General features: G+C 39.5%; 1 protein-coding gene across 1 annotated transcript in view; it reads right to left on the bottom strand.

Annotated features, from left to right (window-relative positions):
- Positions 1-20,470, bottom strand: part of Lyrm4 (LYR motif containing 4) — a 149,523-nt gene that overhangs the window by 97,109 nt on the left and 31,944 nt on the right. The window contains exon 2 of the mRNA XM_048799746.1: positions 17,079-17,199. Coding sequence (XP_048655703.1) covers positions 17,079-17,199 — 121 coding nt within the window. The remainder of the gene's footprint in view (positions 1-17,078; positions 17,200-20,470) is intronic.

Below are 20,470 nucleotides of genomic sequence, written 5' to 3' on the forward strand. Positions count from 1 at the left end.
AGAGGCTTGTGGAAAGCCGGTGGTGGCAGTTGAGGCTCTGAGGATTTTTCCTGAGAGGCTGTTTTGTTTGGCGTGTGTGGTTCTAAAAATAAAGTTAGTTTCTTTTGACAAGTGGCTCCTGATAGCGGCTCCCAACCTGCACATGTAGAGGTCTGAGACCAAACTGGGAACATCTCCATAAGATTGATTTCAGCACTTGAGTTTTAGAAAGATGTACTGAAATAACAGTTTGCAGCACAGACAAAGAAAGCTGTAACTGTCTTTCACTTACAGAAAACTTACCAGGGTGCGTCACAAACACAGCCATCCATTCTCCCTCACATCCCTACACAGTGCACAATTATGCCCAATTTACAGAATAGGAAAGTGAGTTCCACACGGTCATTTGACTAAAATCATGAAGGATTAGAAACTACAATCTGACCCTAGTCCTGTGTCTTTCCTGCTTCCCAGTGGGATATGACAAAATACAAAGAAAGAGTTCCACAGGCTCATTGCATCTGGTTGGAATTCACCTCATACCACGTCTGCTTTTCAGTTTATTCGGGTTGTGAGGGGGGTCAATACATTAATTCTAGGAGACATCCACAGCTTCCTTTCTGGTACCTGAAATGGCTACTTCTTGAGAATAACACTACAGCTTTGCTGTTTTTAGAGGGTGCTGATAGACACAATCTCACTTGGTGTTCACAAAAATATTAAGTGGACCTTTCCCCCCACATTCTTGCCAACATTTATTGTCATTTGTATTCTTGATAACTGCCATTCTGACTGGAGGGAGATGAACTCTTAATGTAGTTTTAATTTGCATTTCTCTAACTGCTAGTGATGTTGAACATTTTTTCATATATTTATTGACCATTTGTATTTCTTCTGTGAAGTTGCATGGCCACCCAAACTTCCCAGAGCAGCTTTACAGCTGTTCCTAAATCCACAGGGTTTCAAATGGCAGCCCTCTCCCTTCCCCTCCCCCACCTTTGCCCTATCCAAAGTTCCTCTATTCCTCCCATGCTCCCCCATGTCCCCATTATGGACTAGCATCCACATATCAGAGAAAACATTCAGCATTTGTTTTTTAGTAGTTGGCTCACTTTACTTAGCATTGTATTCTCCAACTCCATCCATTTACCTGAAAATGCCATGATTTTATTCTCTTTTAATGCTGAGTAACATTCCATTGTGTATACATACCATATTTTCTTTATCCATACTACATCTATTGAAGGGCATCTAAGTTGGTTCCACAATCTAGTGATTGTGAATTGTGCTGCTATAAACATTGATGTGGCTGCATCACTGTAGAATGCTGTTTTAAAGTCCTTTGGGATAAACTGAGAAGTGGGATAGATGTGTTAAATGATGGTTCCATTCTAAGTTTTCTAAGGAATCTCCATACTGCTTTCCAGATTGGCTGCACCAATTTGCAGTCCCACCAGCAATGTATGAGTGTGTCCTCACCCCACATCCTCACTAACACTTATTGTTGTTTGTCTTCCTAATAGCGGCCATTCTGACTGGAGTGAGATGAAATCTCAGAGTAGTTTTGATTTGCATTTCTCTAATTGCTAGAGATGTTGAACATTGTTTCCTATATTTATTAATTGTATATCATCTTCTGAGAAGTGTCTGCTCAGTCCTTGGCCCATTTATTGGTTGGGTTATTTGTTTTTTTTGGTGTTCAGTTTTTCGAGTTCTTTATATATTCTAGAGATTAGTGCTCTAGCTGATGTGCATGTGGTAAAACTTTGTTCCCATACTGTAGGCTTTCTATTCACCTCATTGATTGTTTCTTTTTCTGAGAAGAAGCTTTTTAGTTTGAATCCATCCCATTTCTTGATTCTTGATTTTATTTATTTTGCTTTGGGAGTCTTGTTAAGGAATTCGGGGCCTAATCCGATGTAAAAAAGATTTGGGCTTACTTTTTCCTGTATTAGGCACAGGGTCTCTGGTCTAATTCCTAAGTCCTTGATCCACTTTTGAGTTGAGTTTTGTGCATGGTGAGAGATAGGGGTTTAGGTTCATTTTGCTGCATATGGATTTCCAGTTTTCTCAGCAACATTTGTTGAAGAGGCTATTTCTCCAAGGTATGTTTTCGACCTTTGTCTAATATGAGATAATTGCATTAATGTGGGTTTGTCTCTGTGTATTCTATTCTGTACTCATACATTGCTGGTTGGTGCAACCACTCTGGAAAGCAGTATGGAGATTCCTCAGAAAACTTGGAATGGAACCACCTTTTGACCCAGTTATCCCACTCCTCAGCATATACCCAAAGGACTTAAAATAAGCATACTACAGTGACGTGGCTACATCAATGTTCATGGCAGCTCAATTTATAATAGCTAAGCTATGGAACCAACCTAGGTGCCCTTCAACAGATGAATGGACAAAAAAATGTGGTACATATACGAAATGGAATATTACTCAGCTATAAAGAAGAATGAAATTATGGCATTTGCTGGTAAATGGATAGAACCGGAGATTATCATGCTAAGTGAAAAAACCAATACCAAAAAAACCAAAGGCTGAATGTTCTCTCTGATATGTGGATGGTGACTCACAATAGGCTGGAGGGAGGAGTGGAGGTTCACCAGATTGGACAGGGGGGAATAGGGGGAAGAAAGGGGGCATGGGAATGGAAGAGTAGAATGATTCAAACATAACTTTCCTATGTTCATGTATGAATACATGACAGTGTAACTCTACATCATGTACCACCACAAGAATGGGAAGTTATACCCCATGTATGATATGTCAAAATGCATTCTACTATCCTGAATAACTAAAAGGGACAAATAAAAAAGAGTAGTGGTCCACAGCACAGAACTTTCACACCTTAGAATACTGTGAACAGAAGGGATGAGGGTTCTGCTCACAGGGTAAGCCACAGCCTCAACTAGAACCAGCCCTGAGCTCCAGTTAGACCCTCTGTTTTCTGTGCCTTCCCACCGAGCAGCTTGCCTTTACCAAGCAGTAATAGAGTGCTTACTTCAACTGAGGCACTGGGAAGCCATGGCAAATGAGAAAACAGCCTTGTCTTTCCAGAAGCTGATACACTAAGGGCAAGGATGAGTCAGAAAACAGCATGATAAATGCTATACAGTGAAGTCACATTTGATTGCTTTGGTGACCCAGAAAATGAAAAAATTTCCCCAGGCAAGAAAGGGGGAGGCAAGGAACTGAAGGCCTTTTTTCTAAGGAGTTGGTGAATAGAGAAACGGGTTCATTGGTGTGCAGTGTCCCTCATAGAGTGCTAGGTCGAATGGGTATGGAAGGTCCAGCCTGCAAGGGTCCTGTAGTCAGTTGAAGAAAGGCTCATAGTCATTAAGCAACTGGCAAAGGCTGGGCATAAAGTATGAGGGCCATGGAACAGGTTGCACATGGTCCAGAAACTGATGGGTAGAAGCCACTTCCTTAATGGTTTCCTAAACTGCCCAGGAGGGAAGTGTGGCCATTGTTTTGGAGGAAAACAAATGAACTGAGTTTCAAAAATTATATCCGGTAGGAAAAATAACATTGTGAAAAACATAAGCAGCCATATACTTTAAATAACAGCTAAGAGTTATTTAAAAAGCAAAATACCAGTTTGGCTCTGCTAATAGAAGCTGATTCAAAGCCCCATTCTTTCTCAGATGCTCCGCTGGATCTTGGGGAAGGAAAGCTCATTAGTAAACGAGCAATCTACGCCCTGTCACCTGAAGGAGAGGGCAGCCCCTGCTTCACAGCCCACAGACTCCCTGAAGTCACCATGATCCTTGTAACATTCCTGCCCTCACTGAGTGTTAAAAGCATTCACAAAGTGTAGCCAAAGGCTTTTTTCAACTAGGCCTTGCTGCTGAGGCTGACCGTGAAAAACCCACATTATATAACTCGGCATTACGTAACCCAAGCTACTCCCCCAAGTGCAACACAACAAATTGCCTGTGAACCTGAGTAGTCAGCGATAGAAGTGGCCAGTGACACAGCTCACCCTTCACCAACACTGCCAGGCATATTTAAGAAGCATTATTATTCACTTTCAGAATTGGAGAACATCAGGCCTGAAAAGGACCTTTGAGGTCCATGGAGCAAACTTCTCCTGACCCATAGGAAGAAGCTGCCATGTTGGCTGGCAGCCAGTGAATGAGTACTTTTTGAGCCTGTCTGGCATGCCCACGTTGGTGTAGGCAGTTCTGGAAAGCCCTGACTTATGTGCAAAATAGAATAACCTGCTGACAGACACCCAAGTCCAATCTCAGAAGGCAGTGGATACAGTGGATTCAAGAAACAATTCCTGTCTATTAGGGATCCTACTAGAAATCGATGTGCCCAATTCCTTACTTTTTACAGGTGAGGCCTAGAGGGCCATGGAGTTCCTGGCTGCTGCTAATCTGTGGTGGGTTTTGAAGGAAAATCCTTCTGACCTGTGGGTTGCTGCTATTTTCACTCCACTGAGGAGGTGAGATGGGTGGGAGTGGAGGGAGAGAAGTATTTCTTGGGCTTTGTGAAGTGAAAATGCTGAGAAACGGAAAATACTTAAAATATTGATTTAATTCTATGCTGGCATTATTTGATAAAACTAAGATCACAATAGAATTTTTAGGGTTCTTTCATTATTCATAACTGACCAATCTAGGAAATGACAGCCTTAATTACCAGACTGGGGAAGACAAAAAAATTTTGAAGGTTCACTTGCCACTGGTATTTCAATAACATACCAAGTACAAAATTAACTTAAGAATGGTAGGGCCGGGGGTGCAGCTCAGTGGCATGGTGCTTGCATAGCATGCATGAAACCCCAGGTTTGACTCCCAGCCCTGCAGGTTGGGGTGGAGGGATGGTATTCCTTTGCCTTTAGTAGTAGACCTCAGTGATTATGATTTTAGAAAGATCATATATCAGGACCAAGCACGGAGAGCTACTGAAAAGTGTTTAAACTTTTCTTGCTCAAAATGTTTTTCTTTTTTCACCTACCATTCCTATTACATCTGAGGGGCAAAATGCAATCAAACAAGGCAAAAAAAGAATAAAAAACACACACAGCTTTTTACACTGAGAGATGTATAAAGTAGAAAAAGCTTCCCAAATATTATGTAGGAAACTCTGCTGCGCATGTATACAGGTGAAAATCTATCCAGTCCGAACAGAAAATTCAACTGTAGACACCAAGTGCTCAGGAAATTAGTCCATCTCCTCATGTACACTCTGGCATGGAGGTCACTGCCTCCACGCCATCTCTAAGGACCCAGGGCTGAAGCACAAATTAAGGTAAACAAGGGGAGCCCCTTTTACCGCCTTCCTAAATATGTGACACTGCTCCTTTGTCTCTGCATAAGTGTGACTGGAGTCAACTCCGATTACTTGAAAGGACAAGCCAAGCAACGGGGCATCAAAAGGTTTCCATTGAAAGGTACTCGATGATAGCCTGTCAGGAAAAGCACAATTGGAGCTGCAGCCTTCAGATCTACGGGGAGATTCTGAGCAAAGACTTCTTAAATAAGGTGGCTGAACTTTAAGATTTTCCGAGCGTGGTTTTATTTTCTCTTGATAGCAAGAGTTTTTTTGAGAAAGGATAAAGGAGCTTGGCCTCTAGAAATCACACTATTCATGCGCCTGCAAAGGGTAAGCTGCTACCTCTAATAAGAGTTCTAAATGAACACTCAGAAAAAAGAAACGCTCATCTTGCTGCCTTCTCTCATCTTCAGGCTCCTGTTTGCCTCTGTCAAGATGAGGCCACCCAGAGTATGACCCTGCTTCTGAGAGCAGCTCACAAGTGCGAGTAGATGCGGGCCCACCATTCTCCTAACTGTGCATCCTTGGAGAATTCCTCAAACATGCCTCATCTGAATTCCTCACTTACAAAATGAGGATAATAGTGTCTTTGTCATAAGGCTGCTGTTAGAGAAACTGAGTGTGCAGTACAGCGTCTGTGCATAGACAGGGTACAAGGAAGAAACACTGACATCTATCATTGCCACCACTGCCATCGCCATCCTCCTCCTCAACAATAAAACTATGCCTCATGGATATGGTGAATTAGGCATATAAGCAAATCACTCGGCTCATGAGGAAACGCAGTATCTGAGCTGAGATCAACACTTCTGCAGATTCTTTCCTATGAAACCAATGAGTTTTTGGTGCCAGAGGTGATAATATCTAGGTGTTGAAGGTATAGCTCAAAGACAGAGGGCTTGCCTAGCATGAGCAAGGCCCTGGGTTCAATTCTGAGCACCCCCCAAAATAAAAATAAATAAGTAAATGCAGTAGTATCTGTTTCTAGTGTGCTTCAGAAGAATAAACCAGTTCTTTACAGCTTTCCAGAAAAAATGTCTGTCATGATGAAATGGCAGACTGATAGATTTCATAATAAAAATTCCCCAATGAAACCCTTGCAAAAATGTTCTATACAGAGTCTCACTGTAACTTTCTTCGTGATCTCTGCTATACATGGAAATACAGTAAAAAAGTTTTGTAGCCAGATGCAGTAGTGCATGCCTGTAATCCCAGTAATCCAGGCCAAGGCAGGAGGATAGCAAGTTTGAGGCTAGCCTCAGCAACTCAGTGAGATCCTCAACAAGTCAGCAAGATCTTGTCTCGAAATATAAACAGGGCGGGGGGCTGGGGCTGGGGTTACAGCTCAGGGGTAGAGTGCTTGCCTTCAACACATGAGGCACTGGGGTTGATCTTCAGCACCACATACAAAATAAATAAATTAATAAAAATAAAGGTATTGTGTCCCATTTACAACTAAAAACAATTATTAAAAGAAAAAAAATGGGGGGGGGGCTGGGTGTGTAGCTCAGTGGAAACGCAACCATGATGGGTTCAATCTCTAGTACCTTAAAAAAAAAAAAAAAAAAAAAGAGTATTTTGTATATGAAAGATACAGATGTAAAGACTGGTATCTTCTAGAAAAGAAATAGAAACTTATTTTATGCACAACCTTGGAGGAAATAAACAAATTTAATAGACGATTTCCAATCAAATGAGAAGTATCCTTTCTATAGAATTACCAACTGTAGAAATGCTGTTACCCTACATTTCAGTATTGAGAGGAAGGGAATTAAATTCTAGTAAGAAGAGGTCTTTTCATAGCTGCAGTGGAACTACATATTGAACAGACTAAAAAAATGAATGTCAGCCTGGGTGTGGTGGCACATACCTGCAATCCAAGTGACTCAGGAGGCTGAGGCATGAAGACTGAAAATTCAAGGCTAGCCTCAGCAACTTACTGAGATTTTGTCTCAAAACAAAACAAAAGGGGTGAGAATGTAGCTCAGCGGTAGAGCACCCCTGGGTTCAACCCCCAGTATAATAATAACAATAATAATAATATTAATAATAATAATAATTTTTAAATTTAAAAAGCAATACCCCCCCTCAAAAAACAAAAACAAAAAACCCAAAACCCAAAAAACCAAAAACCAAAAAACAAAACCCCAAAGGTCACACACAGTCCAAGCTATGCAACTAACAACCATTCTCAAAGCTCTGTTTCCTTAAAAATTTTGAGAGAGAGCTAGGAGATTTTTTTTTATTATTATTGAAAAACTCCATATATAGAAAAGACATAGACTCAATTATGGGGCAACTTAGGCCTTGAGGATTTTTATTGAAGTCCAAGACAGATTTACATCTCTTCTGCCTCTAATTGTTTACTATTACCTCTTAAATACGTAGACTGGTCCTTTGGTTTAATCTTAGTTGATCTATGTAGGCACAGAGGAGAATGCTGCTAAGACTGGCTTCTAAACTCTGTTTCTGGTCTATTAGATGAGAGAGTAAAAGGGATCTAGAACCTAGAAGAGCCAAAATGAGAAAAAACTTCTACAAGGTTCTTGCAGAACTCTCAATTCCATCCCAATCCTGTCTCCCAAGAGCTTATCAAGTCAATTCATAATTACATGGCACAGAGTAGGTACTCAAACAATCTCAAGGGAAAGGTATCACAGGTATGAAACTGCAAGACACACAATGTCTTTGACTGATTTAGTGAAGTGTGTTGAAGGTTGCTCAGAAGTCAGCCAGGGAACAGGGAGAAGTTCAACGAAGAAGAAATGAGTACTAGCATTCACATGGGGCCCAGGAAAGCATTTTAATCTTTCTCTTGCCTGTAAGTTATCACATTACTGTTCTTCAACTACTATTCATTTTGAGAAGAAAATGCTCTGATCAGAAGATGATCTGCTCTAGTACTGGTAACATATTGCCTACCAGGAATGAAGAAGGCTAACAGAGGAAGTGCCAGGAACACGAGAGAAATAATGCAATTTCTTGAATTTCCTGGTAGCTGAAGTGTTGTACTAAGACAAATTTTTGGAATCTATGATAGTATAAATGCTGGCATACAACTTTGCTCATCTATAATAGCCAAAACCCTATATAGTTAAGTTCTTGGTAAAATATGGTCAAGAAAAACTGGGCACAGAGTAATTTATTTGAAAAGCATCAGTAGTTTCTGCATAGAGGAGAAAAAGGGGACAAATATTTATGAGAATGTTGAACCCCAGATTTTAGAACTGGAAGTAGCTTTAAAAATTAGAGTATAACCCTTTGACTTTTCCCAACAAGAAAACTAAAGACTCACACGTAAAAATTCACTAGTTCAAGCTTCAAGACTTAAGTCTCCTACCCTCAAATACTAGTACATGAAGCATCTAATTTTACTCTTCCCAATTAAAAAAAAAAACGTGACAAGTTATAATTCATTTTGGGAAAAGGGATCTTTTTTTTTTCCCCCTCTTGGTACTGGGGATTGAAACTGCAGATGCTTTTACTACTAAGTTACCCACACTTTTAAAATTTGGCTTATCCTCATTGGACTGAATTCACTGTAATTTCAGCTCCCAGTGCTGAATAATCAAGTGGCTAACCCGCTTTGTTTAAAAAAAAATTTTTTTTTGTGCATTATAGTTATATGTAATAGAAGGGTTCCTTTTGACATACTCATAAATGCATTTATCAAGAGTTTTCACCATTTCAATCCCCAATACTGCCCTCTTCCCTTGCCCTGGTCCCCTTCCTCTACTCTATTGATCCTCCTTCTATTTGTTTATTGCATTATAGTTATATATAAAATTGGAATGCATTGGGTGTGTTTATCATGCATCTAGTATAATTTGGTTAACTTCATTCCCCAGTTCTTTCCCCTTGGCCCCTTTTCTACTCTACTGATCTCCCTTTTATTTTTGCAAGATCCCCTTAATTTCATTCTGTTTCTAGCTTCCACATTTGAGAGAAAAAAATTCAACCCTTGACTTTAAGTCTGGCTTATTTCACTGAGCATGCTCCCTAGTCCTTTAATTTTGAGACAGAGTCTCAACTAAGTTTCTGAAGCTGGGCTTGAATTTTTCATCCTCTTGCCTCAACCTACTGAGTAGCTGGAATCACAGGCATGTACCACATCTAGCTAGGGATATTTTTAGCTGTGAAAAAAATCATACAGATTTCATCATCTCAGTCATTGGTCTTTTTATTTTTTTATTGATACATTATAATTATACACAATCCTGGGATGCATTATGCCATATTTATACGCACATGTAATTTAATCAATATGATTTGCCATCACTTTCCTTTTCCTTCTTCTCCTCCCTCCCCCATGTGCTTGTTCTATTCTTCTGATCCGAATTATATCACAATTAGTGCACTATAATTATACCGTATTTCACCACATAATAGTCACCATGGCATAACTGTTGCATCCTGTTTGCTCAGTCCAAAAATTGGTTTATAACCTTTATTGCATAATTGTCACATGATATAATTCTGTTCCTCATGTTGCTTAAAAGGTAACCAGAATATAAATGTATTCATCAGTGGCATGTGGATGTTCATTTGTCTTCTAGGGCACTGTGAACTACAGCCTAGAATTCTCAAGGCATGGGCACTGTGTGTATATTTCTGAAAGCTGACTGGTGTGGTTTTATTACAGCACTGCAGTACTAACAGTAACATCTCTCTCTTTTTTTTCTTAGAACATATCTCTTATGAATGGTGCTGAAGCTGGCACATCAGATAAAGAAAATAACAATAGTAGTGCAAAATCAACATAGAAGATTAAGTTTTGTTAAGTCCATAATTTGCAACACTCTAGTAAATTTTATCAAGTGTAATATTTCATTTATAATGCACAAACCAGTAACAACTAAAGTGTTAACTCTTTTTTTTTTTTTTTCCAGACTGGGAAAATGTTGCTTTAACCACCACAAGAAAATGATGTTCATATTCAGACTATTCAATTTGGATGTATATTCAGGCATATTCTGATATTATACCAGTTTAGCAATGAAAAATTTTTAAATAATACTGGCACAGTTCTTTTTTTTTTTTGTTTTGAAGCTTCACACAATGGTCTCACCCCACTTTTTCGTAATATAGTTTGGCATAAAATCTGCGATGATTGTGTTATGAAATGTGGTATAAAAAGGTGGGAGATGTTGTGCAATCTGCACATGGACAAGCTAATGTGTTCCCCAGTACGTGCCCAGGCCCTCGCCTTCTATCCCCTTCTTCTACTCTGCTGATCTCCCTTCTATTTTTTTCTTTCTTTCTAATCTTAACCATTTTTAATACTGTTAAATATATTCACATTTTTGTGAAACAAATCTCTAGAACTTTTCCATCTACTGAAACTGAAATTCTGTATCCTCTGAGCAACTTCCCCTTTCCCTCCAGTCCCTGGTAACCATCCTTCTACTTTCCGCTTGTATGAATCTGACAACTTTGGATACCTCATTTTAAGTGGAACCACACAAGATTCGTCTTTTTGTTTTTGGCTTATTTCACTTAGCATAATGCCCTCAAGGTTCATCTGTGGTTAGCATGTAACAAGATCTCTTTCATTTTTAAGTTGAGTGATATTTCGCTTTAAGTATGGAACACATCTTGTTTATCCATTCATCTGTCAATAGACATGTGGGGTGCCTCTACCTTTTGTGAATAGCATATAATTATTTTCATGTGTTTTAGGTGCCGTAACATAGAAATTAACTTTCCTTTATATTCCATCAAAACAATGGCCAAATATATTTTGGAAATGTCCCCAAACTATCAAAATGGTACTTACATTAAATGTATGCATGTGGAGAGAGAGTGCACTCTCTATTTTCCCTACAGGACCTAAAAAAACATACATTTTCCCAGGTTGTTTGAAAAGGACAAGAACAGTGGGGAACACAGCATTTTTTTTTTTTTTTTTTTTAAGAGAGAGTGAGAGAGGGAGAGAGAGAGAGAGACAGAATTTTAATATTTATCCTTTTAGTTATCGGTGGACACAACATCTTTGTACGTGGTGCTGAGGATAGAACCCGGGCCGCACTTTTGACAGGCTTTAACCACCATCTAAGGTACTGAAGTGACTGATGGGGCTAGAAGGAGGTCACTGTTCACCAGCTTCTCATTTCACAGCAGCATATTCAGAGAACTACTGGTGAACCCTTCTCTTGAATGGTCTTTTAAAGACTAACTATAAAACACCAAATAAAAGTAAAAACACATATGGTTTCAGAGACTCTCACCTATCACCACTGAAAATAAACTGGACAAATGATTTTGCTTTTAGCTATCTACAAAAATAATTAAGTAATAAGCTGAGAAACACTGAAATGGTTCAGCTCACGCATACGCAAACTCATTTTAACAAAAATCTTTGTCATGCGGGGTGTAGTGGCGCACACATGAAATCCCAGCCATGCGAAGGCAGGAGGTTCCCAAGTTTAACAAAGGACTAGGGACATAACTCAGTGGTACAGCACCGCTGGGTTCAATCCACAGTACAAAAACGAAAACAAAACAAAACAAAAATCCATGATACATGTAATAATATCCACCCCATCCCCCGTATTTTAAATGGCTGTACTGCTTTTGATCGCTTACAACTACAGGTTCATAATTCTGAACCTAATACCTCCTTGAGTTGCTTAATTACAGAAAGCACTAGCTTCAGAATAGCCACTGCAGTAGAAAATAGTGACCATTGGAAAACTAGTGACGATTGCTATCATGCCAAAACCCTGGCACAGAATCAGAACATAACCAGTTTCTCTTCCCACTGTATAATCACATGTAACAATAACAATATATTTCTTCATCCAAATACTTGGGTAAGAGAGAACCTTGTTTTGCAGGATAGAGTCCTTTCTATTTTCTATCAAACACATATCTTAGTAGCCTCTTGTCTTTGGTAGTGTAATCAAATATTATTTGGATATAAACAGTGCTAAATTCACTAGCCTACATATTGGCCAGGAACCTTTTCATACAGAAGATTTTTTCTTTTCTAAAGTTTATGGATTCACCTGGCTGACCATACTATGAAAATGGTCTATGAAGTACACTCTGTCCACCTCTGGCACACAAAACAACTTCGGTTACACTAGGTTTGCTACTATTTGAGAACCTGGAAGAACTGAAGGGTCATTTCACTTTTATGACCCCTAGTGGCATCAGATAACTATAAATGCACTTAAACTTTTGCCCAGTTATGTTACATGCTGCAGTTGTTCTGAAGACACTTAGAGGAGCAAGGTACTGAAGTAGTGACACATAGGTACACTATGGTGGTTAAAAAAACCAAGAAGTGTTAAAAACAAAAACAAGCAAAAAACCCAAAGAGAAGTGGCAAACTGCAGGGCTGTAATGAATTGGGGTAATTAACTCAACTCACAGCAATTCTAACTAATGCCTGTAAACAGAAGGAATACTCCTAGACAATGAAGCTGAACAAAGGATAAAGACAAGATCTGGCTGGCTTCCTTGCTTCTCTGTCTGATGTGGAAGACCTACAAAGCCTTGCTTCCCGTCTCAGGGAGACACCAACTAGGTACTTCTTTGTTCCTAGACTGCCTAGACTGCTCAAGATCTATTTGCCTAACCACACACAGTCAAGTTACTGTCTGTCCTCATTTGGCCCATATACAAAAGGGCTCCCAACCCTTTTGATCACAGCTGGAGAACAGATAGGGAATCTAGGTTTAGCAGGGGCTAGTCCAGAATTTGCTTTCAGCAGAGGGGAAAACCCATAAATGCTGACAGGGTCAGCCTGTTTTTCCAGAACCATTTTTTTTGTGGAAATAATAGCAGCTTATGGAAAGGTAGAAGAATGTCTCTACTGGTCTACTGGGATATGATGCATGTAACTGGAACAGATTTGCTACTGACATATCAGACTGTAATGTCCAAGAACATCAAGGAAAGAACAAGTACATGTTTGGTCCTAAGTATGGAGAAAAGCAAAAGAAGGCCGACTTGCTCACTAGGAAAGAAAACCAGCTAGCCATATCGTGAAATGAGAGTAATTTTTAGGAGCTGTGCAAAGGCTCCCAAGAAATACTGATGCTATCTAGAACTCCTCAGGGCAGCCGATGCAGACTTACCATCTTGCACATTAGGGATATGAAGGAAGCATGAATGACCTCTGAGGAGAGATTAAGCTCCATTGATGAGGTTCTTAAATATCTTGGGGAAAAAAAATGGGAGGATGGCTTAAAAATAACTTTATCCTTCAACTTTTACTAACTTAGGAACTTGTGACCTTGAACTTCTGAATGTGCTCCAAGGAATTAGAAGATTTGAGCTCTTGTGGCATCCATTTTTCCTGAACCTGAGCTTCTCTACCCAGAAAACCAGAAGAATGTTTTTGTTCAGAGACTTCTTTAAAAACAGCAAAAATTACCAGGCATGGTGGTACATACCTATAATCCCGTTATTTGGGAGGCTGAGGCAAGAGAATTGCAAATTCAAGGATAGCCTGTGCAATGTACAGAGACCCTGATTCAAAAGAAATGTGGATGTAGCTCAGTGGCAGTATAGTGCCCCTGGGTTCAAGCTCCAGTACCATAAAAAACAAAAACAAAAACAAACCCAAAACAAAACAAAAACTACACCACTGTACCAGGTTATGGTGGTTTCACACACCAGAGATGAGTCAAGGGACTGAAGAAGCTGTACTTTAAAGCACAAGGAGAAAGCAAAGAGGGCGGTTTAAGTACAGAAGATGGAGGATTTCCGACTACTGCTTTGATGATGTAGGAGTGTGGTAGCTGGACAGTGGCTGCTGGTTTCCTGTTTACAGAAATGTAAAGCTGGGATTGGTCCAAAAGCTCCAGCAGAGGAGGGGCTTGAAAGGAAGAAAATCACAGCTCCTGAAGGTGATAGGTCAGGATCCTCAAGAGATTTCTGTTTCCCTGTCAGTTTATTCCTCCAGGAGGGACTAAGTGGCCAAAAAGACACCAGGTCTTTGGTGGCACAGCCCCTCTGACTGAAGTATATGACCTCAGGACAACCCTGCCTGTACTCCCTTGAGCATCCAGCACTTTGCAGTTCTAGAGATTGTAGAGTAATCATAGCAAATACTTGCAAAGTGTACTATGTGCCACCAATATCATTTTAGGGCTTTTCATACATTAGGCTTTTCATACATTAACCTATTTGATCCTTACCACAATTCCCTATCCTTATTTGTTTTTTTTATTAGGCACTAAGAAATCAAATATTTTGCTCAAGGTCAAATAGCTGAGTCAGGACTGGAACACAAGCCTCACAGCACATGTTTTTGCTCACCAGACCCTTAGATCCCTTCCTTACACCTGCTACTGTCTCTTGGGGAAGGGAGAAAATGGATAAGGCAACGAGCACTAGTGTTTTAGGTATAGATAAGTGCTGTTAGGAAAAGTGATGCAGGGCACGAGAGGGCAGCTGTTTAATTAAGATAGTGTGGTCAGGGAGAGCCAGGCAAGAGTCTCGGGAGTGTCTCCTTCAGGTGAAGAACCTCTGAAGAAGGTTGAGAAGGGATGAGCTGGGTGTGCACCAGGGCCAACAAGAAGATAATGGACACTGTGTGAGGGAGGGAGAGAGACCAGAGTAATGCAGGGCCTCAGAAGATTTCACAAAGAGTTCAGTTTTTCTTGTCAAGGTGCTATGAAGGCCCTAAAGGGGCCGAGCAGGAGAATGAAGTGATCAGATTCTATTATTTTTTTTTTTAAAGATCATTCTTGCTATTTATGAACAGAACACAGCAGGGGAAACAGTGAAGCAAGTTAGAAGATAACTACAGAAGTCAGCAGCAAGGACATTAAACAACATACCTTTGCCTTTGGTCCAGCTCGCAGTGAGGTGTCTCAGGAAATCTACCATATCCCATACACTAACTGTGGTAAAATTTGCAGTTACAAGACTTGACGTGAATGGGAAGTGAGTAGAAAACTACCCACCAGCTGAAGTCTAACTGGCTAAGTAGTTCTCCCATAGAATGAGGGCTTCTATGAGAAAGTGGTACCTTGCTCCTAGAAGGTCACTCTGGAAACCCTGGGCCTGCAAGTTAGGCAGTGTATCAGGAAGGTGCAGTCGCCCCGCTGTCCTGGGGAGGGCACCCTCACTCTACTCACTCTCTAGCTGCTGCAATAATGTTTCCATCTGTTTTCAGTGTGGATTCACTGGGGATGTTGGATGATGGCCACAATCTTTTTTTTCCTCCCCCAGTGCTGGGGATAGAACCAGGGTTTCCTGCATGCTGGGGCAAATGCTCTACCACTGGGCTATAACTCTTTTTTTTGTTCGTTTGTTTTGAAAGAAAAAGAAAGCTTTTCAAACCAAAAAATGACACAGACAATTAGACATAACACAAGAAATGGTGGCACAGATTATTTACAGGCCCCCTCTTTTAAGCAGTTTATATTCTAAGTAATTTTAGACTAAAGATAAAACCAGTCTGTTTTGGAAATGCTTGCCAATTTCTATACAGAGAAAGTGCCAAAGAACTGAATCTTTCTGAGTTTATGTAAAATAGAGACTCAGGCTGCTTGTTTTCCTAAATTTTACTGCTAAAGGATCCCATGAAATTGAACTGCTGGTGACTGGAAAATACCATCGTTCTAGAGTTTTCCAATTGGCGACTCACTTATCTGCCATTCTCAAAGTACACATAAATGTGCAGATCAGTCTTTTTCTAACTACCCTATTATCTTTTCATGCCTTTAGTTAATGATCATTTCCCATACTTGTTTGAATGTGGCAAAGTTATTCCAATGCTAGATAACTGCAGACATCAAGGAGAACTACCAGAATCTGAAATGTTATTCCAGAAGGGATTGTTCCATTATGAAGCCAACAGAACCAGACTTAATCTTGTCATAAAATGAAAACTATATTTTTTTACTCTTGCTTATTTGAATTCTATTTTGAGTTATGCATGAAGAAGGGTCAAGGAAAGGGAAGAGTCTGATGAAACGTCAGCCAAACACTTTCTAAAACACTAGCAGAACTTAAGAAAATGGTAATGTGTTCCCCCATACACTGTATAAACACATTTACCACAAGTAAGAGAGAAGTAGGGGTGAAAACGAAGAGATTTATGGTGTGACTATTGCTAAATTAAAGAAAACCAGTGAAAAGGGCAATTTTATTACAGGTTGAGAAAATCAGTCAATAGAAGGCTACTTTAACCTTTGACTCTCTAATAGTTCCTGAGAAGACAGGCTACCATAAGTGCTCCACCCACCTCATTAAATTTTCTAAAAAAGCAATCCTTGCAAGTTGATCCCTGGATCTTGTACAAAATGAAAACAAAAACACCTTCCAGGGTCTTTTATGGGGTCTGCACCCCCACCAGTTGTGCTCCATACCTTGTGCACCTGCAGATGCACCTTCCATCTGGCAACGTAATTCAGGTTCATCATCTATTCTATTCATCATGAATTATAATGATAAATACTAGAAAAGGAGATGTTTATACCCTGACATAAGTTCACATATATATCTATAATATATCTTACAAAGACTTTTAATTTTAAAAAAGTTATTATATTGAAATTTATCACACTTCCAACGTTTAGTTTATGAGAGTTTAATTTTCCAGAAGGATGCAGTCCCTGAAAATTTTGAAAAGCTAATGCTTTTATTTTGTCCTTGAATTCGATAATATGATAGCTCGTTTTTCTATGCCTGTATTAGAAAAAAAGAGGACAGGGGAAAAAAAAAAAAGGATAGAGTTTCATGATCCCACAGTGTAAATCATAAACCTGAATGTGGTGATGTCCAATCAAGGGGGAAATGTCAGAGCTGAAGGCTTTTAATGAAAACAGTATACTGAACCATCTTACCTGTCGACGAATTATTTCAAGGTCTCTTTTGGCTTTATTCACTAGGTTTTGAATTTCTACAGGATCCTTTACATTTTTATTTTCTCTGAAGGCATCTCTTATCCTCCTGACAGCATACATTCTAAATGAATTGAGAAAAAAAAAAAAAAAAAAAGAAGAAGAAAAGTTGTCAGTATGTCTGAGGATGTTTAAATTTAAAAGCTTTCCTCTAGAATTAAGTGTCCAATATTCCCCTATAGATAATTCACTTTGATTTTTGCTCATGGGATAGGTCAATGTATTACTATTCGGGATGACTAAGCAAATGAATTTAGAAAAATAAATCTACCTTAAAGAAGTCACATACAAATGGCAAACTGCTACATAAATGCTCTTTAGATTACTGGCTCTTTAGAGTTATTCACGATTGGCTTCCCTCCATTAACATGGATAATTGAACCTTTATTGTACAGAGACAAACCAAGAATTCAGAGGTTAAACGATGCACTGTGTGTGTTTGTATGCTGAATATGCTGAGCTAGTGATCAGCTTTCCCAATCCCTGATCCCTTTTTTGGCCTCTACTTTTCTTTTTGTAACCTAAAATGTAAGGCTGCAATCCATATCAGGATCCTACCCCAGCTGAAAGTGAAGGATTATGCCAAAAAGGCTTTTCTTCACGAGAGGTCCTCTATCTGCACAAACATATCTCCCACCCCAAGCCAGATAAACCCAGACAGACTTGAGTTTGTATGTTTGCTCCAGCTCCTGCTATTCACATCAGCTTGGGAAAGCTTCTTAACATAAGGCCATGTTTCCTCATCTGCCAGAGACACATAATACTGCTCAGTACAGCTAGTAGGATTAAGCATTATTATGTGAGACTGGATTTTGGCAAAAAGCCTGGAACCTAGAAAGACTCAATAAATGAAAGCCATTCTGATTACTATTCTAATTATACCTTAATGCAATTAGTATTTCCCTCTCCTCATGTATGGCCTCACCTTTGTCTCATATCTTTAGGGGCACACCAGAGTGTGTGTTCAGAAAGTAGAGTGCTCTTGATAGTTAGCCAGAGAAGAATCAACAGTCTTAATCAGACTCTCAGAGAACCACAGCCTTAACCCCTATGCACTCCCCATCTACTTTGAATTGGAAGACAAGAGACTAAGGAAAAGCAGCCTGAGTTGCACACACCAGACATTGTTTCCATCTCAAATCACTCTTGATTTTTAGCTTTAAGAACCAGGAAAAGAATATGTGTGTTACCATTGGTAATATTCAGCAATAAAAGAATGTAAATAGATGCAAAGAAAGGTGAAAAAGTAAGTATCAAAGTCTCTGGGGGATTGAAGGTGAGGTCTAGGAGATGCATATATACTGGGAAATCTTATTTTAGAGAATACAAAGTTTGTTTAGACACATTTTTCTTTTTCTTTTTTTAATATCTCTATAATATTTTTAGATGTAGATGTGCACAATGCCTTTTATTTTTATTTATATATTTTTACATGAGGACTGAACCCAGTGCCTCACATATATGAGATGAGTGCTCTACTGCTGAGCTACAACCCCAGGCCTAGACACATTTTTCTAAAAAATAAATTTTATACTAACAATGTAAATGAGCTGTGCACATGGCATGGACTTGTAATCCCAGCAGCTTGGGAGACTGAGGCAGGATCACAAGTTCAAAGGCAGCTTCCGCAACTTAGCTAGTCCCTAAGCACTTGCTGAGAACCTGTCTCAAAATAAAAAATAAGGGGCTGGGGCTATGGCTCAGTGGTAGAGCACCTGCCAACCACATTTGAAGCACTGGGTTTCATCCTCAGCAACACATAAAAATAAATAAAAATAATAATAAAAAGGACTGGGGCTGTGGCTCAGTGGTACAGTGTCCCTGGATTCAATCCCCAGTACCAAAAACAAACGAACAAAAAACCGAGACCCAAATGGCAGTTTTTTTTTTTTTTTTTTAAACCCATTTAAAAGTGAGAGTAAAGCTAAACCTTGTAACATTAGGAACCACAAGAAGAAAGGCAGTTTAGGAACTTGCACTTTCAAAATGGAAGATACCATTGAAACTCTGATCTTAACCCCTTGATAACCAGCTAGAGAATTTGTAAAGAGGCTCCTAAATGTTCAGTATTGATCTCAGGGACTACTATGATTGGAAAGGGAATCCACATAATACTGGCTGCTAAACAACAATGGAAAACCTTACTAGTAGAATATTATTAAATAAGAGAGTCCTGTCATGTGGAGCTTCTAATCTAACAACATTCTAGTTTGGTCTAATAAGGAGGTTAACGGCCAATTTCTGAAGCCCTTTCTTGCATAGCGTAATTTAACACAGTATTTCTTCTTCCTCACACCTACACTCTTCAAAAGAAACTTCTTTTTTATGATGATGGAAGTGGAAAAAGGGACAAAATAATTCAATACTAACATTGTGATTCACATGGAACATTGTTTTTATAACGTAAGTTCACCTCTGGGAGTCATCCTTTTTTTTCCCCCTTAGGGAACCCAGGGCCTCGTACATACCAAGTACACCCCCCAGCCCCTTTTCCCTTGTTTTAATTATTTATTCTGGATGCTGCATGGGTTTCTTGTAAAATATGGGTAATGGTAATCATCACTACACTCATTTTTCAAGAAGCTAGTGATTAGTTCAGAATAGGTAAAAAGAAAAGAAGCATCCCAAGGAATAGAAAAACAAGCTCTCCAAAGGCCAAGAAAATTGGAAAATAGCTTAAGACTCTCACAATTTATACCAATTGATGTCAGGGTTGAGAATTTAATGCTGTAAACAGCACGGCTGAACTAGCAGGTTCTGATGAGGGGGTGATGGGAGATTGAAAGAATAAAGTCTTATGTTCAGAGATCTTGAAGATAAACAGCTGGGATTGGGTGGAGCGCTGCTCTCTGTTGGAGAAGCAGGTCTGAAGACTTACACCAGCAATCTTTATTATATACATGTCTTTAATCAAGATTAAAGACTATGTAAGTATTAATCTTTGTATTCATGAACATTGTGTAGCTTATTCCTCAGTTACACATTGCAGTGGCAATGTGCGATGTTAGAAGCTTTGTGTAGCTCTCAAGAAAGTCCACTGTTTAAAGGAGCAGGCAGGTTCAGGAGTTGCAGAGCTGGTGAAACATTGTGGTTGTCTAGCAAAAAGTTCCTTTATTCTCAGGAGCTGTGTGCCTGAGATCAAAGGTTGAGGCTGATAAGACTCTAGCAGAGAGCCTCCTCATGGAGGGCATTATCACAGCAGCTAGGCATCCTGCACCTTTGCACAGAAACTTTCCCAGGTAAAGTATGCACAGTCATAAAGTCATATCAGGGACCCCAATTTTAGACACTGCTCTCCCTGTTACTGCTTTCCACAATTCAGAATATCCTGCTGA

Source organism: Marmota marmota, unplaced genomic scaffold, assembly GCF_001458135.2.
Source record: "Marmota marmota marmota unplaced genomic scaffold, marMar, whole genome shotgun sequence".
NCBI lineage: Eukaryota > Metazoa > Chordata > Mammalia > Rodentia > Sciuridae > Marmota > Marmota marmota.